The sequence below is a fragment of the Gallus gallus genome, chromosome 3 (genome assembly GCF_016699485.2).
Source record: "Gallus gallus isolate bGalGal1 chromosome 3, bGalGal1.mat.broiler.GRCg7b, whole genome shotgun sequence".
Lineage (NCBI taxonomy): Eukaryota > Metazoa > Chordata > Aves > Galliformes > Phasianidae > Gallus > Gallus gallus.
In genome coordinates, this window is record NC_052534.1 from 6,741,906 (window position 1) to 6,763,953 (window position 22,048).

General features: G+C 41.0%; 2 protein-coding genes across 32 annotated transcripts in view; one reads left to right on the forward strand and one right to left on the reverse strand.

The window, feature by feature from the left end:
* Window positions 1-5,713: 5,713 nt before the first annotated feature.
* On the reverse strand, window positions 5,714-7,070 carry LOC121110285 (forkhead box protein C1-like). The gene has a single exon (XM_040698109.1). The coding sequence runs from the start codon at window positions 6,413-6,415 to the stop codon at window positions 5,714-5,716; it is 702 nt and encodes a 233-aa protein (XP_040554043.1). The 5' UTR covers window positions 6,416-7,070.
* The window catches only part of NRXN1 (neurexin 1), a 650,659-nt gene continuing 634,385 nt past the window's right edge, over window positions 5,775-22,048 (forward strand). For 29 of the 31 annotated variants that reach the window (NM_001198975.2, XM_040696733.2, XM_015278034.4 and 26 more), the window contains exons 1-2: window positions 5,775-5,958; window positions 9,312-10,766. In NM_001198975.2, the coding sequence (NP_001185904.1) occupies window positions 10,028-10,766 (739 nt within the window). In that variant the 5' untranslated portion in view covers window positions 5,775-5,958; window positions 9,312-10,027. Of the gene's footprint in view, window positions 6,034-9,311; window positions 10,767-22,048 lie in introns of all 31 variants that reach the window. The other 2 variants (XM_040696731.2, XM_040696732.2) reach the window with 2 other exon arrangements.

Below are 22,048 nucleotides of genomic sequence, written 5' to 3' on the forward strand. Positions count from 1 at the left end.
ACAGGAGTCCTGAATGCAGTGATATATATAGGCAGCTAGAAATGGGTGACGAAGGTGATGACTGATGAGGATGAATGGATTTCATGAAAATTTATACAAATGGCTTACAAAAGGGCAATCATAAATTTCATATAAATTCCATCAATTACATATAAGTAGGAATTTAGTGAGATTTAAAAAGGAATTGTGGGAAATTCTGTAAGTAGTGTTTACAAAAGTCTGTTAAATATAAAGAACTTTGCAAGAAATATTAAGTAAAATACCTCAGGGTTTAAAATAATCTCTCTTTGGGACTACAACAAAAAAATTAATCCCAGATCTGTTTGCTGTGGGATTTCTTACCCATTACTTTCAAGCATGCGATTCCACAGACAGTTATGGATGAAATGAGCTTCGAAGTACTTAGTGAGCATCATCCACTCAATGACAACATGCAACACATTGTTGTTCTCTATAATTCATCTTCTTTTTCTTTTTTTCTTTCTTTCCTAGAGTGTTGCCTATGCTTTGTTGCTTATAAACTGCTATGACATAAAAGAAAACCACACATCTGAGCTAAAGATTCAGCTATTCAAAATTCATTCACTTCTTTATATTTTGCAACTGAAAGCATTCATTGGCACCTTCCTCTTGAGGAGGGGAAATGGAGTGGGAGCTGTCAATCTCTTCCCCTGCTAATGACAGGACTCACAAGAACAGCACAAAACCGTGCCAGTAGAAGTTTAGACTGGATGTTAGGAAAAAAATATTTCCCATGAGAACAGTCCAATACTGGAACAGGTTTTCTAGTGAGGCAGCATTTGTGTAATGCCGTTAATAAGATGGTTTAACTTTTGGTTAGCCCTGAAATGGTCAGGCAGGTGGACTTGTTGATCTTCCTTCCAGTTCCTTCCAACTGAATGATTGCATTGTATTGAACTGTATGTTATTCTATGCTATGGTATTCACATGGTGTTTACACTTATTATTTCTAAATTTCAACTTGGCACGGATGACCTTGACATGTAGTTACTGCCATATATAAATATTTTACATATGTTACCATGTTACCACATAAAAATCACAGAAAATACAACCACTTCTTTGAGACATAGGGGATTCTTTAAAAATCAGTAAAAATATCAATATACAATTTTTTTCTTTTTTTCTCTGGATTTTTGAAGCTAGCTTCTTGAGACAATTTCACATCAATCTTATCAAGATACAGAAATTAACACGTGTAGCAACCTTCTTTTTAACAGAGTTAATATCAAACCAGCTGTGCTTTGAAAGCCAGTGGACTCACCACTATTCGCTGTTCTACCATGCTTCACCCAATTGATTTATATGGTTTGTCAAATCCAAAGGTAGATACTGCAAAGGACATTTTGTACCCCCTTGACTTTATTCATGGAGCTTTAGTGAGAAAACCATTGCAACTTGTGCTGTATCATAACCTATTCTAGATTCGACTGAAGATTCATCAACAAGGCTAGCTGAGAAATGAGTTTCTGTACAGCTGAAAAGAGCTAATATGGGGTCTTTGATTACAGATTTCTCCTAGCAGTGTGTACTGCTGTGCTCATTAGTCAACCCATGTGTATGGAGGGAGTGAGAACAGGCATGGCAAAAGTATGCAATATCTTCAGCTTTGAGTTTTAGAGCCATCAAATTATATGTTTTTGTCACTACAGATTTCTTCTTAACAGCACTTAAAGGAAAATTCAAGTCCTGGTATCTCTTTATGCGTTACATTACATTTTTCTCTATGATAATTATGTTGCTGTGATGAAATCATCTTCATAGTCATGGAGACTTCCTCTCATTTCATGAAAAAAAAAAACCAACAAAAAAAAAACAACAACCCACAGGTAGGATATACAAGTCCTGGTAGGTAATAAAACTTCCAACTCAATATCTTGTGTTTTATTGACATAGATACCATCAATATTTATGTTTTGAACTATTAATCAGGTCTATTCTTCTTACTGCTTAAAACAGTTTCCTGCAATGAATCTACCAAGCCAACAACAGTGTCACCTAAGTTCATCCCGATGATCGAATGGCGAGTTTTGGCAAGATATTACTTATTACTGTTAAATTATCTTGAATTTATTTCATGTTCTCAGCATTACAGAAAATTCAGGGAAGCAGTAATGTTCGAGGAAAAATATCTAAGTTTTGAAATGGTTTGTGGTTAGCTGAGATTTTGAACATACCAAGTCCAGAAACACATTCTGATGTGTTTCAAATAACCTACACATTTTCTAATGATATTCATCATCATCAAATAACCTACACATTTTCTAATGATATTTGTTTTCTTTGGACAATACTATTTTTAGAGTCTAAAATCTACATACAACTATGTGAGTCTCCAGTCTTCATGACCAGAACATTACAACACAAATTGTATCTTCTGAAATAGCAGAAATGTCATTACATTCCAGTACAGAGTATAAGGTCAACAAATATTTAAACCCTTACAGACATGCACCTTTACTTTATGACTTATCCATTCAGAATTAGCTTAAAGTGAAATTTTAACTTCCCAGTTCTCCAAAATTAGGCATAAACTAGCTCAAAAAAGAATGAATTATCTAGAAAAACTGTCACATTTAATTCACATGGGGTTAGTTGCCTCTCATTTCTGTTTCCAGAGTTCAAATACATGTCTGAGTCAAATATCCCAGTGCTGTTTTTGATTAGGTGTTGCAACGCATCTTGTTGAATTGTATGGTTTTGTCACTCTTTTAGTTCAGTATCCTCAAGTACTTCAAGTACAGGCATCTTTTACTTTCTTCTTACTTTAATTTTACCCATACTTTCTTCACCTACACCTGTGATTGAACAGTAATATGGTAATTTGTATGGAGAAATTACAACTTTCTTCCCTCATACTTCTTTAAAGCTCACTGGCTGTGTGCAACATAGATAATAGTTCTACTACATCTCTATGTTTTCTTGTCTATTCTTCACTCTGGAGCTTGAAGTTCAAAAGGTACCACTGAATCATTTAAAAATAAAAAACAACAAACAAACAAACAAACATACAAAAAAAACACTTGCTCAATTTCCTCTATGAAAACTTGTATCCCAACATGCAATGGTCAGCTCTCTACTGAATCTGAAGTTCTTCTCAATGATTTGGTTTGATATAGAATAATTAATGACGAGAGCTCCAGAGAAGGAAAAGATGTCAAAAACGTGGAGTGCTTATCACTGTGGTAGAGCTTTGAGGTACTCCAAAAATCTAACTGCTCTGTCACTAAACATTCTCCTAAACCATTTCAGCAAAGGAAAAGTTTTTCTTCCTTCAGAAGCTTAAGAACAGTTCTTGCAGTCTCTGCCCCAGAAACAGTTTTATCCTTCCTCCTGTCTCTCATGCCTTCCCAGAGAGCCAGCGTTCTCCAGAAGAACCTTTTGTTTGTTTTTCATTTTGTTTGTTTGTATTTGTTGTTGTTTTTTTCTCAGCAGAAAAATTCATAATTCTTATGCACCTCCTTGACAGGGTGATTACCTTTTGATTAGCTCTGACAGTCATGTCAGCTGCGTGTATGTGTCTAAGAGAGAGCTCCAGCATTCACTTGAGCTAGCCAACAAACCTCTTATTTAAAATTACATTCATACATGTACCTTTCAATGACTCAAAGACAGTTTTTCTTCCTGACAGTATATATCCCTCACCAGATCTTAAACTTGCAGGTTGTATAATGTACTATGTTCCCTGTGACTGAAAATATAGTTGGGTTGTTTCCAAGAATATCATTACCGCTGTTATCTCTTTACACTTCAAAACCTATGAATATTTTTGGTATAACACAGAGCACTAATTTATGCAGGTTTTTGTAAGACCATGCGCTTCTTACAAGGTATTCCATACACGTGTAAGCCTGAAAGATATACAAAGAGAGATGGTTTGGAAATCACGTTTTGTCTTTATTTTATTTTTGTGCTGCTTTCGAATGAATCAACTGTGACAAAGACTGCAAAAATCACTGAGAATGACAAAAGTAACAAATTCTTCTAAAAGTCAACAAAAACTTAATTAAGGAAATTTTATTGTCTCAACATTTTCCTGTATCTTCCTGGCTAACTAATTGTCTAATTGCTTTATTTCTTTGTAGGCTCTCCCCAGCCATCCCCTAACTGTGGCAAGATTCTTGCTACAGGTTTAGAGAAATGTGAATGTTGTCTAGCCCTAGTTGGCACAGGTGGGCTGTCCTTTAGTTGGAAGTGGAAGAAGCCTCCACCTGCACCAGCACATCCACCAATACCAGTGACTGGGCTTGGACTTTGATTTTCCCCATCTAAGAGAATCATAGAGTTGTATCATAGAATCACAGAGTCATAGAATCATAACATGGTTTGAATTGGAAGAGACCCTAAAGCCCACCCAGCCCCATCCCCTGCCGTGGTCAGGCCTGCCCCTCACCAAATCAGGCTGCCCAGGGCCCATCCAACCTGGCCTTGGGCAACTCTGGGGATGGGGCAAAGAGCATTAGAAGTATTACCATATTTTCACCACAAGCACAGTAAAAATTAGGCCACAGTTAGGAAATAGTATTTTTTTTTAACATAAAATATATATCATTAGTACTAATTTCTATCAGTTTGCAATTTTGTTCCTTTAAAATGTCTCTCCCTTTTTGTTATTGCTGAAGCCTACAATTTATATTCTTTTCATAGCAGGAGAGAGATTTGCTCCTTGTTCTGTTTGCACAGGTCAAGTTACTAGAATTGTCAGGAGAAATTCTCACTCTTTATTTGAAAACAACTGGATATGGGTATCATCTGGCTGAATAAAAAGGAAGTTTGATGATGCTACACGTACTGAAGATACGCAGCATGTCTAGCAAGCTTTTATTCTTGTTGCTTGGTTATTTCGCCAAACCTATCGTCTGAGAGAATGCCTGATTCATTAAAAAAGATGGTAAGGCTAAATCCTCTACGACTGAGCTGGGAGAATGAGGGTTTTTTACACATATTTCTGGAGTTTCAGTTCAAAACTAAATGGCTATGTGTTGTTTTCAGCTTGGAAAACAAAAAGTATGGCTGCACACACCTTTATAAAAAGGATGCTGGGGTTGCTCTTGTGATTAACAGCATCATTCTGGAGCCTGAAGAGTTGTAAGAACCTTGGCTGGGGTACTGACAGCTCCCAGCCAGCACCTTTCTCCTGGCCACTGAACACAAAGACTGCAGGCCACCATCTGGACACAACTGGGTGTGTGTGATGTGACACGATGCCTTCCAGGCGGCTAAACCCAATGACTTCAAGAAGCCCTAAATTTCTTCAATAGTTTGTGAGCACTGGGCAACAACATACGTTCAAACAGGTTTAACACAATGCCAGACAGAGCCCGGACTTTCCAACAGACTCCCCCCGTGGCCCTGTAGGTATCCTTCGGCTAGAAGTCCACACCTGCATTTTCCCACAAGCATCTCATACTCCCGAAAGCTTCGGCTCTAGAACCATCTAACCAAGCAGCGCACCCCACGCAAAGCAGCGGTGTGGCAGGGAGGGAGCCGACAGAGTTGCCCCAGCCAGAGGAGCAGACGGGAGGACACCAAGCCGACGCCCCGTCCTGCCCCCGCCCTCGGCGGCGCCCACCTCCCCGGGCCGTGCCCGCTGCAGTGCAGAGCCTCGGGGCGCGCCGGGCCCGGGGCGGGGCGGGCCGGGGTCTGCAGCGAGCGCGGCACCGCCCCCGGCGGGCAGACGGGCGCGGCGGCGTCACGCGGCGGCACCGCCCCCCGCTCCCGGCGGCCGCCCCCGCCCGCCGCCGCCGCCGCGCACCCGCAGCAGCGCCCGCTCCGTCGGCGAGCGGCAGAGGCAGCTCCGGCCGCGCCTGCCCCGGCCCGCGGCACCCCGCGCAGGTAAGGTGTGTCCGCGGTGCGGGCAGAGCAGCGCCGGGGAGGACGAGCCCCGCTGTGCCGCGGCGGAGGAGGAGGAAGAGGAGAAGGAGGCGCGAGAGGCTGGTGGGTTCGCATGCGGCGTTGTGGGAAGGTAGATGGCGGGGAGCAGAGATGGAGGAGCGGAGGGAGAAGTTAAAGGTTGGATGCGGCGATTCCTCCCGTGCCAAAGCGGGTGGGGGTGGGATCTGTGCGAGCGGAGGGATGAATCAATGTGCTGCATGTTTTCCCTGGCGGGAGCTGCTCGGGTGCAACGCGAAGCGATGGGGATGCGTATCGCGATGGGATCGCTGTGTGCTGGCGGCGGGCTGGGATGGGCGAGGGGCTTGTGCAGGAAGTGCATGGGCAATTTGGGACATTTCCTATTGTGAGGCAGAAGAAAGAGGGCAGGCGGCTGCCTCGGTGCGTTCGGAACCGCGCGGGTTCCTGCTGATGGTGTGCATTTTTGAAGGGGGAGAAATTCTATCACAAGCGTATTAAAATAAATACGTCTGCAGGCTGGAGAGGTAGCAAAATCGATCATTGCGGCCGCCTAGGAAAGAATTTGATTCTAGAAATTACGTGGAAACGGAGGGAAAAGATTAATGATGCCTCTAAGTCTGCTTTTGAATCGGAGCGCTTCTCCGTTTGGCTGCAGCAAGGTTGTTTTCCAGCTCCTTTCTTTTCATCCGGTAATTTGCGAACTCTCCGGGCTTCCCCGCACCGGAGACAATGCCGAGCGCTGGGCACAATGAGGATCGTGCCGGGGCGGTGCGTGCCGCGACCTGCCGTTAGCCCGGGATTTATTGACCTCGGGGTGCCTCGCGCTCCCTCTCGCCCGTTTGGAAAGGCTCCATCGGGGTACCTGTGATCAAATCATCATTTTTAAAGGAAAAATATATATACATATGGTTATGGAGAGGTGGGGGAAGGATACTGATGCACTGCTGAGGCACTGAAGGCGCTGCTCCGTTAGTGCTGCTTTGTGTATATTTCTCACTACATGCATGTGCGCACACATACAGTGCTGGGGGAAGGGGGGGGGGGGGGGGAGTCGGCTAGCAGTTGAGACCCCGGTTGAGTATACATGACCAAATCGACCCCTCTTGGAAATGACAGCGTCCTTCTGCTTTGGAGATGATGAGACCGTGTTGTGTACTGACCGTGTGGATGATATCGTTAGTAATAAATAATCAATTGTGGCTTTTTCATTATTATTATTTATTTCCTTGGCTCTTCCTTTTATCCTCTTCAATCTTTCCATCTTTCTCCCTTCCCCCTCTCCCCCTTTATTTTATTTCATTATTACTGTTATTATTCATTTCCTTCTTCCTTTCCCCCCTCTCGCTGCCGCTCCGCGGGCGGGGGCCGGGCGGCACCGCAGCCGGCGGCGGGGCGGCTCTCCGGGAGGGATCCCCACTCGGCGGCTCTCCACGGACACCTGTAGGGATCGCTCTGCACGCTCGGCGGCGCGCGCGCACCCCCCCGCATACAGACACACACGCGCTCTCACGCACCCGTGCACGCGGGCACGCTCGCTCCTTCCTCGCGGCACCTGCATGCTCGTGCTTCCCCTGCGCACCCGCGTGTTCCAACCCCACTCATCCCTCACCCTTGGGCCACGCGCCGATGCGCCCACCTGCGGTCCCCCGTCCCGGCCCTCCCCCCCTCGACACACGCACAGCCCCCCGACCCCTTTCCCTTGCCGCGCCCTCTCCCTCTCTCCCTCCCTCCACCCTACGGTCGCCTTTCCCTCCCGCCCCCGGAGCATCCCTCGTGCTCCCACTCGCGTGCAGCCCCCCCGTTCCCCGCCGCTGCGGGGAGCCCCAGGTGCAGGCGGCAGCCACGGAGCCGCCTCGCCGCCGCCCCGTCGGGCCGCGCAGGGCGGAGCTGTTCATGGTGCTGAAGCGGTGCCTGCCCGCCGCCGGCAGCCCGCCCGATAGCTCCGAGATGCCCCGAACGCTCCCGTAGGGGGCCGGGGTTGACTACTTCCCTCGACGAGCCCTCCCGGGCACCGCGTTTTTCAGGTTGGGGGGGGGGGGGGCTGCCGGAAACCTGCTGGCAGCGGTTCCAGGCGGGGAAAACCATGGGTCTCGCCGATGCCCTGCAGTGCCCGGTGGTGATTGAGCACGGCTGGCCTCTAGCCCGATGGGTTTGGGAGTTCTTCTAACCTCTGGGGACTCTTCTTGCTTCCCTTTCGCTGCTCTTGCCCGCCTGGCATGTGACAAATAATAAAAATAAACGTGTTGACATTTAGAGGAATGAAATTAAATATAAAGAGAGAGTGGGAGGTGACTTAGCGGCTCGGAATGTGTCAGGTGCAGGCAGCTGAGGTGTGTGCAGGTTTTGCCCTGGCAGGCACATCCCTGCCCCCTCTCCCCGCAGCAGACGCATACCCACACGCAGCACCCGGCAAGGGGCTTGGCAGCTCTGGCCGTGCTGTTCTGCCTGAGTGCTGCTGGCTGAGGGGAAGGAAGTGTCGGAGATCCTCTCCTCTATCAGGAGATCTCTGCTCACACACTCCTCCTGGAAAACACTGCGCGGCTTGGAGGAAGAAAAGAGAGGGGAGCCTCTCTGCTGAAATGCTTTGAATGCAGAGACCGCTTCAGAGGAAGCAAGTGAACTATGGCATATGTATTATTTTTAAAATGAGGAGTGTCCTTTTAAATAAGGGTGGCTGAGTAAACATACATAACATACTGCAACCCATTTCAGAGGACTAACACCTGGGATTAGCTGATCTGCATTGTGAATAATGTCAGCATCAGAGCCGGCTTGAATTGGATTTTCCCTGCCAGAACAGAGAATATCAGCTGCAAAAGAAACCAGGTGGCAGAGAAAAATGCAGTCTGAAATTTTCAAAAAGCCTTCTAAGAAACCATTGCAATTCTTCCTCACCCCATGAAAATAAACCAGTAGGTGTGCCACGTACAACAGAGCCTGCCGTTCCTGCTGGGAGCTCCGTCCCTTTCATACGTTTTTGGGCTGTGTTAGAAAGAACTAGAACCAGGCTTGGTACCATCATCTGCATTAATAGGACCCTGTAGCTTCGCAGGTGCTGATATTTTCATAAATAAATTAAAGTAAGCCAAATAGCAGGATAAGCAATATCTTTTCAGGACACTTCTTAACATCAGTCTTATAGTAATAATATATGCTCCTAAAATATTTGCAAGTTTTGAAATGGTGAGTAGTTTACGTACAGATTAAACCATAAAAATGTGATCTGGTGTAAGCATAAACATTGGATTTAAGTTTAGCACTGCACGTTATGATGATTTCTCAGTAACTCCAAAATTACAGCAGCACTTCATTTTGCTAACACTGAACAGTGGCTCAAATGAAAAATTAATCACAAGTGTACGCTATTGATCAACTTTATGATTTCACTTGTTATTATTAGTCATCGTTTCTTATTATTCTGTTTTGATTCCTTGCAGATTAGAAAAAAAAAACAATAGAGGAGTTCACCCCTTGGATCTTAGCCTTGGCCTTTTACAAGCGAGCAGAAGAGGAGCTGTCAGGCTTTGCATGTCAAGTAGCCGCCCGGCTGTTTGACAGCTTCTGGGTTTCAACCCCATTGGGATTGAGGCAGCTCAGGAAACCATGAGCGATGAGTCCTGTCGCCTGCTGACGCTGCTCCAGCACCATGGCAGGCATTCCGTGATCTGACAAGAGGATACGTCTTGGGGAGGCAGTGCTGGGATCCGTAATTGGCTTCCTGGGAAACTACAGCTGGTGGATAGGATGTAAAAAGAGGTGCACACACACTGGGATATTGCTACAGTCTTGCCAAGCTCCTGGATCCACTTGGAGGAGGGGATTTTGCCACCAGTCTTGTTTTTGTATCTCCTGCTTTGGTAATGTTGGCTTTGGGGAAAATTTCTGCTGACTCACCCATGCCCAGACACCTTTCTCAAAACCTGGCTGATCAGTGAAGAAGACCACCGACACCTTCTCCCCTCCGGTCCCCTCAGAGTCCCCTTCCATCCCGCGGGGCCCCCGCAGCCCCCCCCATCCCGTGGTGGGGGTGAGCACGCCTGAAGCTCCGAGTGTGGCTGGTGTCCAGCAAGATTTTACCCTGTCTGCCCCTGGGGCCCCAGCGCCGCCCCCCGCCGGCACTGCCGCCCCACTTGCTCGCCCCAGGCCGCGCAGGATGGGGGCGGCGCTGGTGCGGCGTGGGGGCTGCCTGCTGCTCTGGCTGGCCCTGCTGCTGGGCTGCTGGGCTGAGCTCGGCAGTGGGCTGGAGTTCCCGGGGGCTGAGGGGCAGTGGACCCGCTTCCCCAAGTGGAATGCCTGCTGCGAGAGTGAGATGAGCTTCAACATGAAGACACGCAGCTCCAGCGGGCTGGTGCTCTACTTTGACGACGAGGGCTTCTGTGACTTCCTGGAGCTCATCCTCACCCAGGGTGGGCGGCTGCAGCTCAGTTTCTCCATCTTCTGTGCTGAGCCTGCCACCTTGCTCTCTGACATGGCAGTCAATGACAACCTTTGGCATGCCGTGGTCATCCGCCGCCACTTCAAGAACACCACTCTGATCATTGACCGGGCTGAGGCGAAGTGGGTGGAGGTGAAGTCCAAGCGGCGGGACATGACTGTGTTCAGTGGCCTCTTCTTGGGGGGGCTCCCGCCGGAGCTGCGGTCGGCGACACTAAAGCTGACACTCTCCTCTGTCAAGGACCGGGAGCCCTTCAAGGGCTGGATAACAGACGTTCGGGTCAACTACACACAGACATCACCGGTGGAGAGCCAGGAAGTGCGGCTGGATGACGAGCAGAGCCGCCTGTGTGCTCGAGAGGATGTTTGCCTCAACGGAGGTGTCTGCTCGGTGCTGAACGACCAGGCTGTCTGCGACTGCTCCCAAACAGGCTTTCGGGGGAAGGACTGCAGTGAAGGTAAGGCACCATCTTAGCTTGCCCCACCGCCCCCTTTGCGTAGTGGAGGGGACGGGTAGGAGGTCAGGCCTGCATGGAGTTTCATCTGTATGAGTGGGTCTCGCTCCCCTCCCCGCTGCCTCCCTGCTGCCTCCTCTCTTCCTGCCTTCCTCCCCCCACGTGTCTCTGTGGCAGACCATGGTGCCATCACTCCTCTGTTCTCTGCAGGGGTGGGCAGGGGGAGGAAGACATCATCTGGGTATCTTGTGATGGCAGGGTGAGATGTGGGGTTGTCTTGGGATGAAGAAAGGACAGGGCCTTGGTGCCAGGTGCTTCCCAGCCAGGAGGGGGTGGCCAGCATCATACTTGGCCAGAGTTGAGGGAGAGGGTGGGCAAGCTTGCAATGAGCAGCTGGTGTCAATTAATTTTGGGAACAGGGAAAGCGACACAAAGGAGGATTTTGCTGGATGAAGTGCAAAGATGACCTGGGTTTATTCTGTAGGCAGTGGAGACCCAGAGTCTGTTTTTTACTGATACCTATCTCTGTTATGTTGTTGGAATAACATCAGTGATTTATTTGGGAATTCCTTAAATTGTTCCTGAGGAGGAGGAGGATTAGACAGAGGATTATGGTTTTACACATATGTGAACGGTATTGCTTTGTGATGTATTTAGCCATTTACAATGCTAGTCTGAGAGAGTATACAAAAGGACAAGGGGGAAGCATACACTTCATGACCGCAAAATTCCTGAGGAAGATAGAGCTTTGAAAAACAGCAGTTTCCTGACTCCCATCTGCAAATAAAGCACTGAGTAAAATATGGTTTGTACTCAGTGCCCATTGTTTTTGGTGATTGGAAGGACTGTGAACATTTAATGCAGATACATGTAGGATTCATATTATTTTGCTAGTAAGTGTACCATTGCTTGAAGCTATGTAAGCATAGAGAGTGCCTATGTTATGTACCTACAACGTAACTTACAGGTACACATATGAAATGAGACCAAATGTATCAAAGGAGAATGCAATGTTCATGTCAGAATTTGAGAGCAAAGACCTGTGTGTAAAATGTTAAAGGTAAATATAAATAAGATACTATGTAGGCCAAATGAAGGTGTTCCCTGAGTGGCTGCATGACATTTATAGCTGAATAATTTTTTCATTTCTACCAGATTTCACTCATTTTAAAAAAGAAAGCTTCATTTGTGACTGTGTTTTATTATGTAACACCTTCTGTCCTTAGTGTCAGTACCCAAAACACTACAGTCATTCTGCATCTTGTTTGCTTTATCAGTTGTTTATCTCTCATCTGCCATTTGTTAATAAAACCAAACCTTATAAACATCTTAAAATAAGTTTTAGTAAGTAAAGACCAAATGATAATTTAACAGAATAAGAAGTTTGTTTTTTCAATAACACACAGTTCCAGAAACAGTAAAACGAGGTGTCTTCTATTTTACTCTAAATCATGTCAATAAATTTAGTATTTGAGGGGGAATTTTTAATACATAGTACTACGTAATATATAGGTGTACATAAAATGTTGAGTTGTCTTAGCACCTTTGAGTTAGGTCTCATAAACTGAAAAGCAAATTGTGAGCTGTAGCAGATCGATTAAAACAATAATAATCATTTATATGTAATTAAAAACTGATATACATTAAAACTGTTTATTTAAAGTGATTTTCAACATATATTTATATGAAAAGTTTATATAATTGGAAGAAAAATGAGTCAGAGAAAAAATCTTATCTTTAAATAACAGAATTAATGAGATTGTGAGCTATTTTTAAATAACATTTTTATATTTAGATTGAATCTTAATGAAATAGTTTTTATATATAAGCATATATCATATAGTGCTTGTAAGATAATGACACTGCAAATAATTTTAGAATCCACCAAATTGGGGTATAATACTGGCTTCAATCAAATTATAGTTTTTTTTAGAATTGACATCAGTGAGATCCCCCTCACGTGTTCCTTGACCACCAAGAAGCCTTATAAAATAGTAGCAAGACATAATTTTTGCTTTGATTCATCCTGAAGTATTCGGCTTCTGATTTCATTTGAAATAGAAGACAGTATTTTCACTGATAGCAGTATAAATTGAATTTCTATCTGTTGATTGAAAAAAAGATAAGTTAAATTCAGATCAGTGAGGTTTGATGAAGGGATTAGTAGCTACTCATATGTGCTACCAAAGATATTGAACTGATCTGTAATTAATAATTTAATCTTTTCAGAAGTAAAAAAGTGGAAGTACAAGTGAAACCACTACATTTACCAAGCAGGAAATCCTAGTTATTGTTACTTATTTCTTTATAGCCAACGTAGAAATTATGTTATTGAGTTATGATCTTTTGTTCCTGGAATGTGTAAATTTCCCACAAGCCTTAGTAAGAGGTTGCCATTGGTGAAGGATGGAGAATCATCTCAAACTGTGGTGATTTGAAGGGAGACTTTTGAGATTTTGCTCTTTGTCTTGTTTTAAATTAGATGTGAAAAAATACCAAAATGTCCATTTTTATCTTTAATTGTAACCATATGTCCTAGTTACTACCTTTTTCTTTCAAGGTGAAAGATTAAAATCCATTCTCCTTCAAGATCTATCCATCTATATTATGTATAAGGTTAGATTTAGAGTGCTTCTATATCTCTGGTTGGGCACAGAGTTCAGTGTTCAGTGGTATAATGAGCACTTCAGGAATCAATAATATTAAAAACAGCCCCAAAATCAACTTTTTCTAAAAAATTTAATCCTGACTTGCACATTTAGGAGATTAGAAAATAAATAGATAGGTTTAAATAGATTTAAAGAGTCAATGGCCTCGGGCCTTTCAGGCCTTAGGAGGCATTTTTTATAGCATCTAAGTCTCCCTGCCCTTCTCTCGTCACCTTTGAAAATCTCGTTAATTTTCTTGAAGTAAAGTTTTCTCAAAAGAATAAAGTTTCACCAAGTGTTACTTGCTTTGAAAATCCCATGGTATTATAACTAGAATATGAAGTGTTATATATCTGGGGTGCTGTGTCCAGGCCTGGGGCCCCAGCACAAGAAAGATGCAGAGTTCTTTGAGCAGGTCCAGAGAAGGGCCACTAAGATGATCAGAGGGCTGGAGCACCTCTCCTATGAGGAAAGGTTGAGGGAACAGGGCTTGTTTAGCTTGGAGAAGAGAAGTCTCCACAGGGAGGCCTATTGTGGCCTTCCAATACTTGAAGGGAGCATATAAACAGGAGGGGGTCCATCTGCGTCATGGTTTTATGATTCTGTGATAACTTATTCGAATAGGTTTAACTGTCCTTTTTCTTCTCTAATTTAGGAGTAGCTTCATTTATGTTATCCAAACTACAAGGGAGTGAAATCTAGGAAAGTATTGGGTGTATTGCATTCAGTCGTGTTCTTAGTTCCAATAGTATCTAAACTCTCTTCAGTGGGAGATTTCACGAATCACAGAATAAAGACTGGAGTTCTACTTGAATATTAAGGGCGTGCTGTCTACAGCAGAGAAAAATACGATGTGTAGCAGTACTGTTGTTGGCTGGGCTGAGTGCTTATAGATAAAGACAGTACAAGAGGCTTCTAAAAGAGAAAATCTCTAGTACTGAAACAGGCAAGGGAATATTATTTCATGTAATAGCAACTCTGCAGAAGGAAAAATACATGAAATTATGATAAATTTTGTTAGAAATAAGACTAGCATTAAAATAAACCCCAATTGCCGTATCAATTTTCTGATAAATTCTTTGACATACACCACAATCTTCTCAGTGAAAATTATATTATTCCATGAGAAAAATCAAATTGATATGGTATGATTTTGCTAAAATAACTGTTTGTTAAGAAGACTGATCTTAAGAATTAAATTAGTGAATTGTGTCAGAGTCCTAGAAGGTAAGGAGAATATATGTCTCCTACCAGTATTTTTTATTCAATTTTGTTTCTTATGTTTAAATTTCAGAAAAAAAAACAAGTATTACATTAGTAAAATATTGACCTTCTGACTTTAGATGGAATTTATATTTTTTCTTCTTATCTTCATTTGTATTAAAATAATATAGTCCAGTATCTTGTCTGAGAAAATAGACAGATGCCTCTGGAGGAGGCAATGAAAACCATGTTACACGCTTTGCTCTGGGAGATGTTTCTCACTGAACCCAGCTTCTTGTCTACTCATGACCTTTTGTGGTTCTGTATCTGTGACTGTTTCAAGAAAATTACATGTGGGGTGATTTATCTTTCTAAAATGTAGCCGGGCTACTTGCCTCAATATTAGGTTGTTATAGAAACAATTACTGTGTGGATCCAAAGTGTTCTTGTTTAGAGAATGGTTTATTTTAACTGTCCTGCTGAGTTTCTGTTTTGTGGAAAAAATGAGGACTGTTCATGCAGCTGTTCACTGTAAGAGATACTCTTCCTTGTCAGATATTCTGAACTTGATGCCAGCTATGGTTTGAACTATGAAAGGGTTTTTTTGTTTTTTGCTTTTTTTTTTTTTTTTTTTTTTTTTTAAGGAAGTAAATTCCAGATGTCTCAGGCTAGCCAGCATTTAGATTTGTTTGTTTGGGTTTTGAATATATTACATCAATCTTTGTTGTGCATATTTGCTTCTTCATGTTAACTTTTAAAAAAGTCATACAATATTCATATCTTTTTGAAAATTTCCGTATTATAATTCACTCAATTCCCTTATGTATTGAATAAAACATATAAACATCTTTGGGCATTAATTATATTTTTTGAGATAGATGTTTGAGCTCAAAGTGATACTGTTGAACTCGTCATACATAGTCTTACAAGAGTAGTCATCATGGTCTTTATCCTTCTTGAATAGTTAGCTAAATATGTTATAGAATAGTAAATACTGTGAGCAAAAATTTTCATTTATACTTCAGAATCTTTATCTACAACTCACGTCTCTATTACATGATCTGTATGCTAAATTTCTTGCCAGTGTCAATAGCTAGGATGGCAATACCGATTTTAGAGGAGAAATAGAAATTCTCTAGAGATTACGCTAAAATTCTGATGATTAGATTAATTTAGCTAAAATGTTTAAATTTTATTTCATTTTTTTAAAAACTGTGGCCATTTTTTTTTTTTTTGTCCATCTAGAATCCTGAGGGCAGATAGTCAAATAATTCCAAATTTCAAATCTGTGCCCTTTGCATTCAGTTATATGCATCATGCTTATGTTTGCTTAATGGGGAATTTTGCATCATTTTTTAAAAATGCAGTTTGATATATTATTTTGTTTACCAGAATTTGGCATTATGTGATATTGATTTTAATATCTGCCTCGTGTAAAATCACAGCAATTTAAATCCTGTGTCACTGCTAATTAGGAGTTGGCAGTCTGTTTTATCTTCTAAGTAAGCGACTTGTTGAATATGGCTAATCCTTTCAAAATGCTGATATTGAAATGTTTCCAGAAGACCACTTATTTTATATAGCATGCATCTTAGTACCCCAGATCAATAGTATTTTATACAGTGAGGATGTTGTTTCCCTTTGTGCCTAATTGAGACACAGGGCTCATGTAAGTTTTGAGTTTATACTGCAAATTGCAGAATGTTAATATATAAGAAGAATTTACATCTAGAAACATAGGACATTGTGTCAGATTGGTTGTACTCATTCTGAATTTTAAAAAATATTTAACAAAATTATCTACTTTCTAATGTAATGACATTTCAAGGCTTGTGGAGATTTCAGACCAAATGCACTCGATCTTTTCTTAGCTGCGCATTGGTGCCCTAGAGTCTTTTAGCCATAGATGCTAGCCAAGGAGTTGTGGGGAAACATTTGGATTACAGAACATAAAATTTTATCTCCTCATCATTATAGAGCTGATAGATGGGAATGGGGAGGCAGACTGGCAAGTAAAACCAGTTCCTGGTAGAACAACTTGATGTAGAGACTAATATATACAGCTTTGGTGTTTTATGTTTCTTTTAATAAATATATTGAAGTTGGCTGGTAATTTAAAATAAAACAGTTAATCCGTCTCTGAATGGAATTAGTACAGTGCCTTCTCTTCCAGAATGCTTGGTGTTACTTCAGAAAGCATGAAACTATAGCAGCTTCTGCAAAAATGCTTTGTCTAGTTTATTGTACTGATGTTGAAATTGTATACCTTCATGAACATGTGATTTTCCAGAATAGTGAAGGGCATTCTGAGGTGTTGTGTACCTTGTTTTACATGGGGACTACACTGCAAAGACTACAGTTAACTTCTTTCAGGCAGTGATTTGTAACAAACATGCATCTAGCTGTTCTGTCAGTGTTGTGATACATAGAACTGATTAGCAAAGTACACTGTGTCTCTGATGACTATTATTATTTTACCCTGACCAGGTAGAATATTTACAAAATAATTTAGTTTTTTCCTGCAAAGATGGTAACTTTCTCTGCTGACTGTTCTTCTGTGCTGAGGTGATCCTAACGTATCACAGGCTCTTTACTAACCTGGATTATGTTATCATATATGCAGCCAGTCCTTCAAAAGCTCAGATTCTCATCTGCCAAACTAAAAAGTAGATGTGCGTGGTGGGTTCATGTAATGAATCATTGAAACCATTCTCCTGGATTTTGGTGTATTTAGTAGAACCAATGAGCACTTTGATGCATAAAATACACACATCTACTCATGAATGAAGAAGGAAAAAGCACATGAGTTTGATACTGCTATCTCTGTGACCCTAGCCATTTTGCACCACTTCTCCAGTTGTGGGTTTGTTTTTTTTTTTCTTTTTTTTCTTTTTTTTTTTTTTTTTTTTGTCTTTTTGTCTGTCAGGTAAAATTGCTGATGCCCTGTAAAGGATTTTGTTGTTGTTCTTAGAATTTTCTTCCTGGAAGTTGGGATCTTAAAAAAATCAGAATTTCTATTTGGGATTTATGTAGGAAAGTCAAGACTTGAGGCTCCGTCTACCAACGTGCAACCTTTATAGTCTACAGAAATCAGCTGTCTTTGAAGTTGCCCCTGTTCTCACTGCATATCTGTCTATCCACAACTTAGTACTCAGAATAGCATTTTTTTTTCCTTGTTCACAACTGGTTTGAAGGGAGGTGCTTTCATTCATCTGACTAGATATTGGAAATGAGGCAGCTTGTCAATTGCTGACTACTTTTCCCTTGACAACTGAGCTCTTCTCATGGTTGTAACAGTTCTTATTCTTTACAATATTATGACATCTGTAGAGAAATTATCCTTATTACAGTAAATGAATCCAAGATTCAGTGGCTGAGGATAGTGGGAAATTGTGGCTCTCAGACAATGATTATATCATTTTCAACATTTCATTCTCTTTTGTTTCCAATGAGAAATTTGGGGATGAAGGCAGGAGGTGACCCCACTCATGCTTTGTTTGAACTCTTTGAGAAATAAGAGACAGAGGACACTGATGGAAGCTTTCTCTGTGAGCAAGATTGTATGATAGGAGTTTAGATTTCTGTAATTTTAAGTAATTGTTTGTGAATTTGGAACGATTTCTCTGGGTCCTAGTAAGTAGCAGATTTGGTGCCTTATAGACAGCTGAAAGAAATGGTTTCTGTTTTCATTTTCCATTGGAACCAATTTGAAGCCCCATTGACATAAGCTTTGAATTAGGACAAACCTAATAACCTGCTGATTATGAACTCGTTATTCAAGAGGGAATATGATAACACAGAAGATCGAGGGCAAATTAAATAACATGCAGATTCTGACTGTAGTACTCATTTGAGAATATAGAGACAAGACTTTATGAATTTGGATATTTGTCTCTATCATCATCGTTGTCGTTGTCATCGTTGTTATCATTTATAAATTTCATGTGTGACTATGAACAGTGCTATAAAGGTTATGTGACTGATTTTATTTTATATTTAAGGGACTGTGTAATTTGTGGCAAAACCTGTTTTACCAAAAAAAAAAGTGTGAAGAGTATTCACCAGAATCACTTTTGCAGTTGCTGCCACTGCAAACAGTGAAGCGGTGTATTCTGCCTACGTAGGTGTTAAGTACCAACAGCACTATGTAGATGTGCAAGTTACAGATTGCTTTTAGTCTGTGGCGTGATATACAAGGCCTTCAAATGAAAAAAATCTGACTTCGTGATGGTTGTGTTTAGAGGAAGGGCTTTGTATTGCTCAAAGGCAGAGAAACTAAGCTGGTTCTTCCCACAGCGATTTCTTTTTGTAATTAAGGGAATGATTACAGTCATTATGGAGGTCACTGACATTGCACTATGCCAGTGGAGTTGCATACCAGAGTTTGAAAGTTTCAGAAATACATCTTCATTTCTGATACAGAATGACCTTCATGGTAATCTTTCCTTTCTATACTGTTTAATTTTAACAAAAGACATAAAAAAAAAGACTTTCTGTCAAAGGAGGTATTTCAAATAAGACTCCTTGTGTAAGATTATATGTATTACTTATAAATTATGTGTACTTTCGTTTTAAGAAGCATGTAGAAAATCACAGACTTAGCAACTAGACATGGAGTGAAGACTGTATCTCAATATGGTAATTTTCTTTAGGGGCTTTTCCTGATTCTTCTCATCCAGTTCTCAAAGGTGGCAACAGAAATGTTCACGCACACGTCAGCATTTGTACAATGGGTATCTAGAGGACAGCTGTGATGAATAGAACTTTGCTTTAGGGTCAATTACAGTCTTGTGATGATAAAATAAAAGTATTAATAAAACTATAAGAATCAGACCCTAATGCTAATAAAAAATCCTCTATAACCCTTTTAGGAAAGATGTTCTCTGTCCTGATTCCAAATTGCAGTGTTAAAAAAATGTCTTAAAATGTTCTAAAAAATTTTTTATGTTCTGCCAATTGTTATACAGCAACTAATTTACATTTGTAAAATCAGATTCTTAATCTGGAAGGTCCAGACACAAGAGGAGAGGAGGCTAAGTTCAGTGATTTTTCAGGTATCTGTAATGAGGTGAACTGATGCTTCTCCTAGATCATCTCCTAGAAAAGCAGTGGAATTTCTTAGGAAGTTTGCAGGAGTTAGTGCTGACATTGAGATTACCAGCTTTGTTGATTGTATTTGCTGTTTTTCTTCCATGTTTCCTCATTGTAGGAAAGACATGTGAAAGTGGATGATGAAAACCACTGGCTGTATGTCACTTCAATTTCAATATAATCATGGGGAGATATAAGGAAGATTTGTAAATAGATTTTGTAAGAACTGACTAATGCCCTCCTCCTACATACTCCTCAGATGGGCATTACTGAACTTTCTGGGAGCTGATTCTTTCTGAAGTTTATTTTCTGGGTTTCTTAACGCAAAAAATAATTCTGAAATACTATCACATGGCAAAAAAACATGTTCTTTATAGAACATGGTGTTTTTCATAGGTAAATTGTGAACTGTCTTCAGCATTGGGCAAAAGAAAATCGACCATGTTTTGTTAAACATCTTCTGAAGAATTCTGAGTGCAGATTTTATATTCATGCATAAATCATTCCTGACGTAAATGTTATGAGGAAAACACCTGCATTTTCCCACTAGTTCATCAAGAAGACAATATGAATTGAATATATGTATTAATATATATTCCCTGGCCCAAATCTTCATTAGTTTTCCATGAATGTCATCTCACTTGTAGTAGTTTTCACATATTTCTGTTTTTTGTCACCCTTCTTCAAATATTTGAGAAGGGGCTAGGATGAAAGCTGTTTGCACAGCTGTGAACTTCTGTCTTTATCTCTATGGCATTTTCGGTATTATATCTGCCATTGTGAGAAGTCATGCGCTTATGAAGTACAGCACTTTTAAATTTTGTTTTCCTCATACAAATTTTGAAAGTCAAAATTAAAAACAGCCACCACCACCAACATTCCTCAGCTCAATTATTTATGAGAAAAACAAGCTCATGGTATTTCTTATTCAGATTTTTTTGTAACAAATAGAATTAAATAGAATTTTTGACCTATTATTATGTAAATCCACATTTACAATCACATTTTCAATTTTGGAAAAATAATTAAGTTTCAGTGGTTTTGTCTAGTCCCTTATCATCACCTATTTTATTTTAAATATCATTGGAGTCTTTAAACAAATAGGTTTTTTCTTGCACGTTATGAATACTTATATCATTAAAAGGGACTGATTAAACAAAGCTTTGTTATTCACTCATGCATTACTGGTTGTGACATGTGAGTCATGCTGGTGAATTTTGTAAATCTTCTAAATCTTAAACAACAGAAGCATGCACAGTTTTGCAAGTGGATAAACTTTCCTTCCTGTTTCTACCCTATGTGAGAAACATAAACCTATCTATTGGAAGTAGAAATTGTAAGCTGATGGTACTGCAGGAGTTCAGAAGTAAAGCTCCCTTCAGTGAGTAGTGGCTTTCATCTTTTTTTGTTGCAAGTATTTAAGGGTGAGATTTATCTCAAAATTTTACACACATTTGCATGAGGAAGTAACAAAAAGCAGTTACTGATGCTGTATTGTCATAGTTACATCTAAATCAAAAGGCATGTCTCTGAGAACTTACTAACATTTAGTTATTTTGATGTTGCATTTTAATATGGGCTCATTACTGCTTGGGTAGTCTAAATATATAAGGTGACAGGTTTTGATGTTATTCAGCTTTGCTCTTTGTCACCTTGCTCTTTGGAAATTTGAAAAACAGTACATAATTATTTCTTGGAAACTTGGTCCTTGACCAGCCTGAGCTCTCAGTGACTTAAATTAGGCTTTTGATTGTCCAGAGAATGTACGGTACTAAGGGAATTAATTAACTAATGAGACTTGGAAGTGAAAAATGTTTAGAAATCGTATAGATTATGGGCAGTATTTCTGAAATATTTTGATTTTGTAGCTTTATGGTATTCAGTAGGATCTCTCAGTCAGTTGCGTAAAGTAATTCATCCAGGTATTTCTTTCATGTCGGAATAAATCAGGATTGGTGGCTTCTCAAGCTAACACATTACGCCATTGTAAAGTAAAGGTAACATTAGAAATTCCTGTAGCTAAAAAAATTTCTTTCTGTTGTCATAATATTGAAACATTCTAAAACATCAAGAAACTAGCAGGTTTTACTTTGCCCCCTAGTATGTAATATTACTTTCAATCTTTTTTGTGATTGCTTTGCTTTGCTTGCATGTTTCACATACCTATATGTTAACAACAAATCCTTATTCCACTCTTTATTATACCTGTGCAAATACAGGAATTTGGTAAAGCAATTTTCCCTTATAAAATTATGAATTATTGGCAAAAAATACTTTATATGATAGCCCTGCCGTCATGATACCCATTCTATATTAAGGCTCTTGCCTTTTAAATTAGACTGG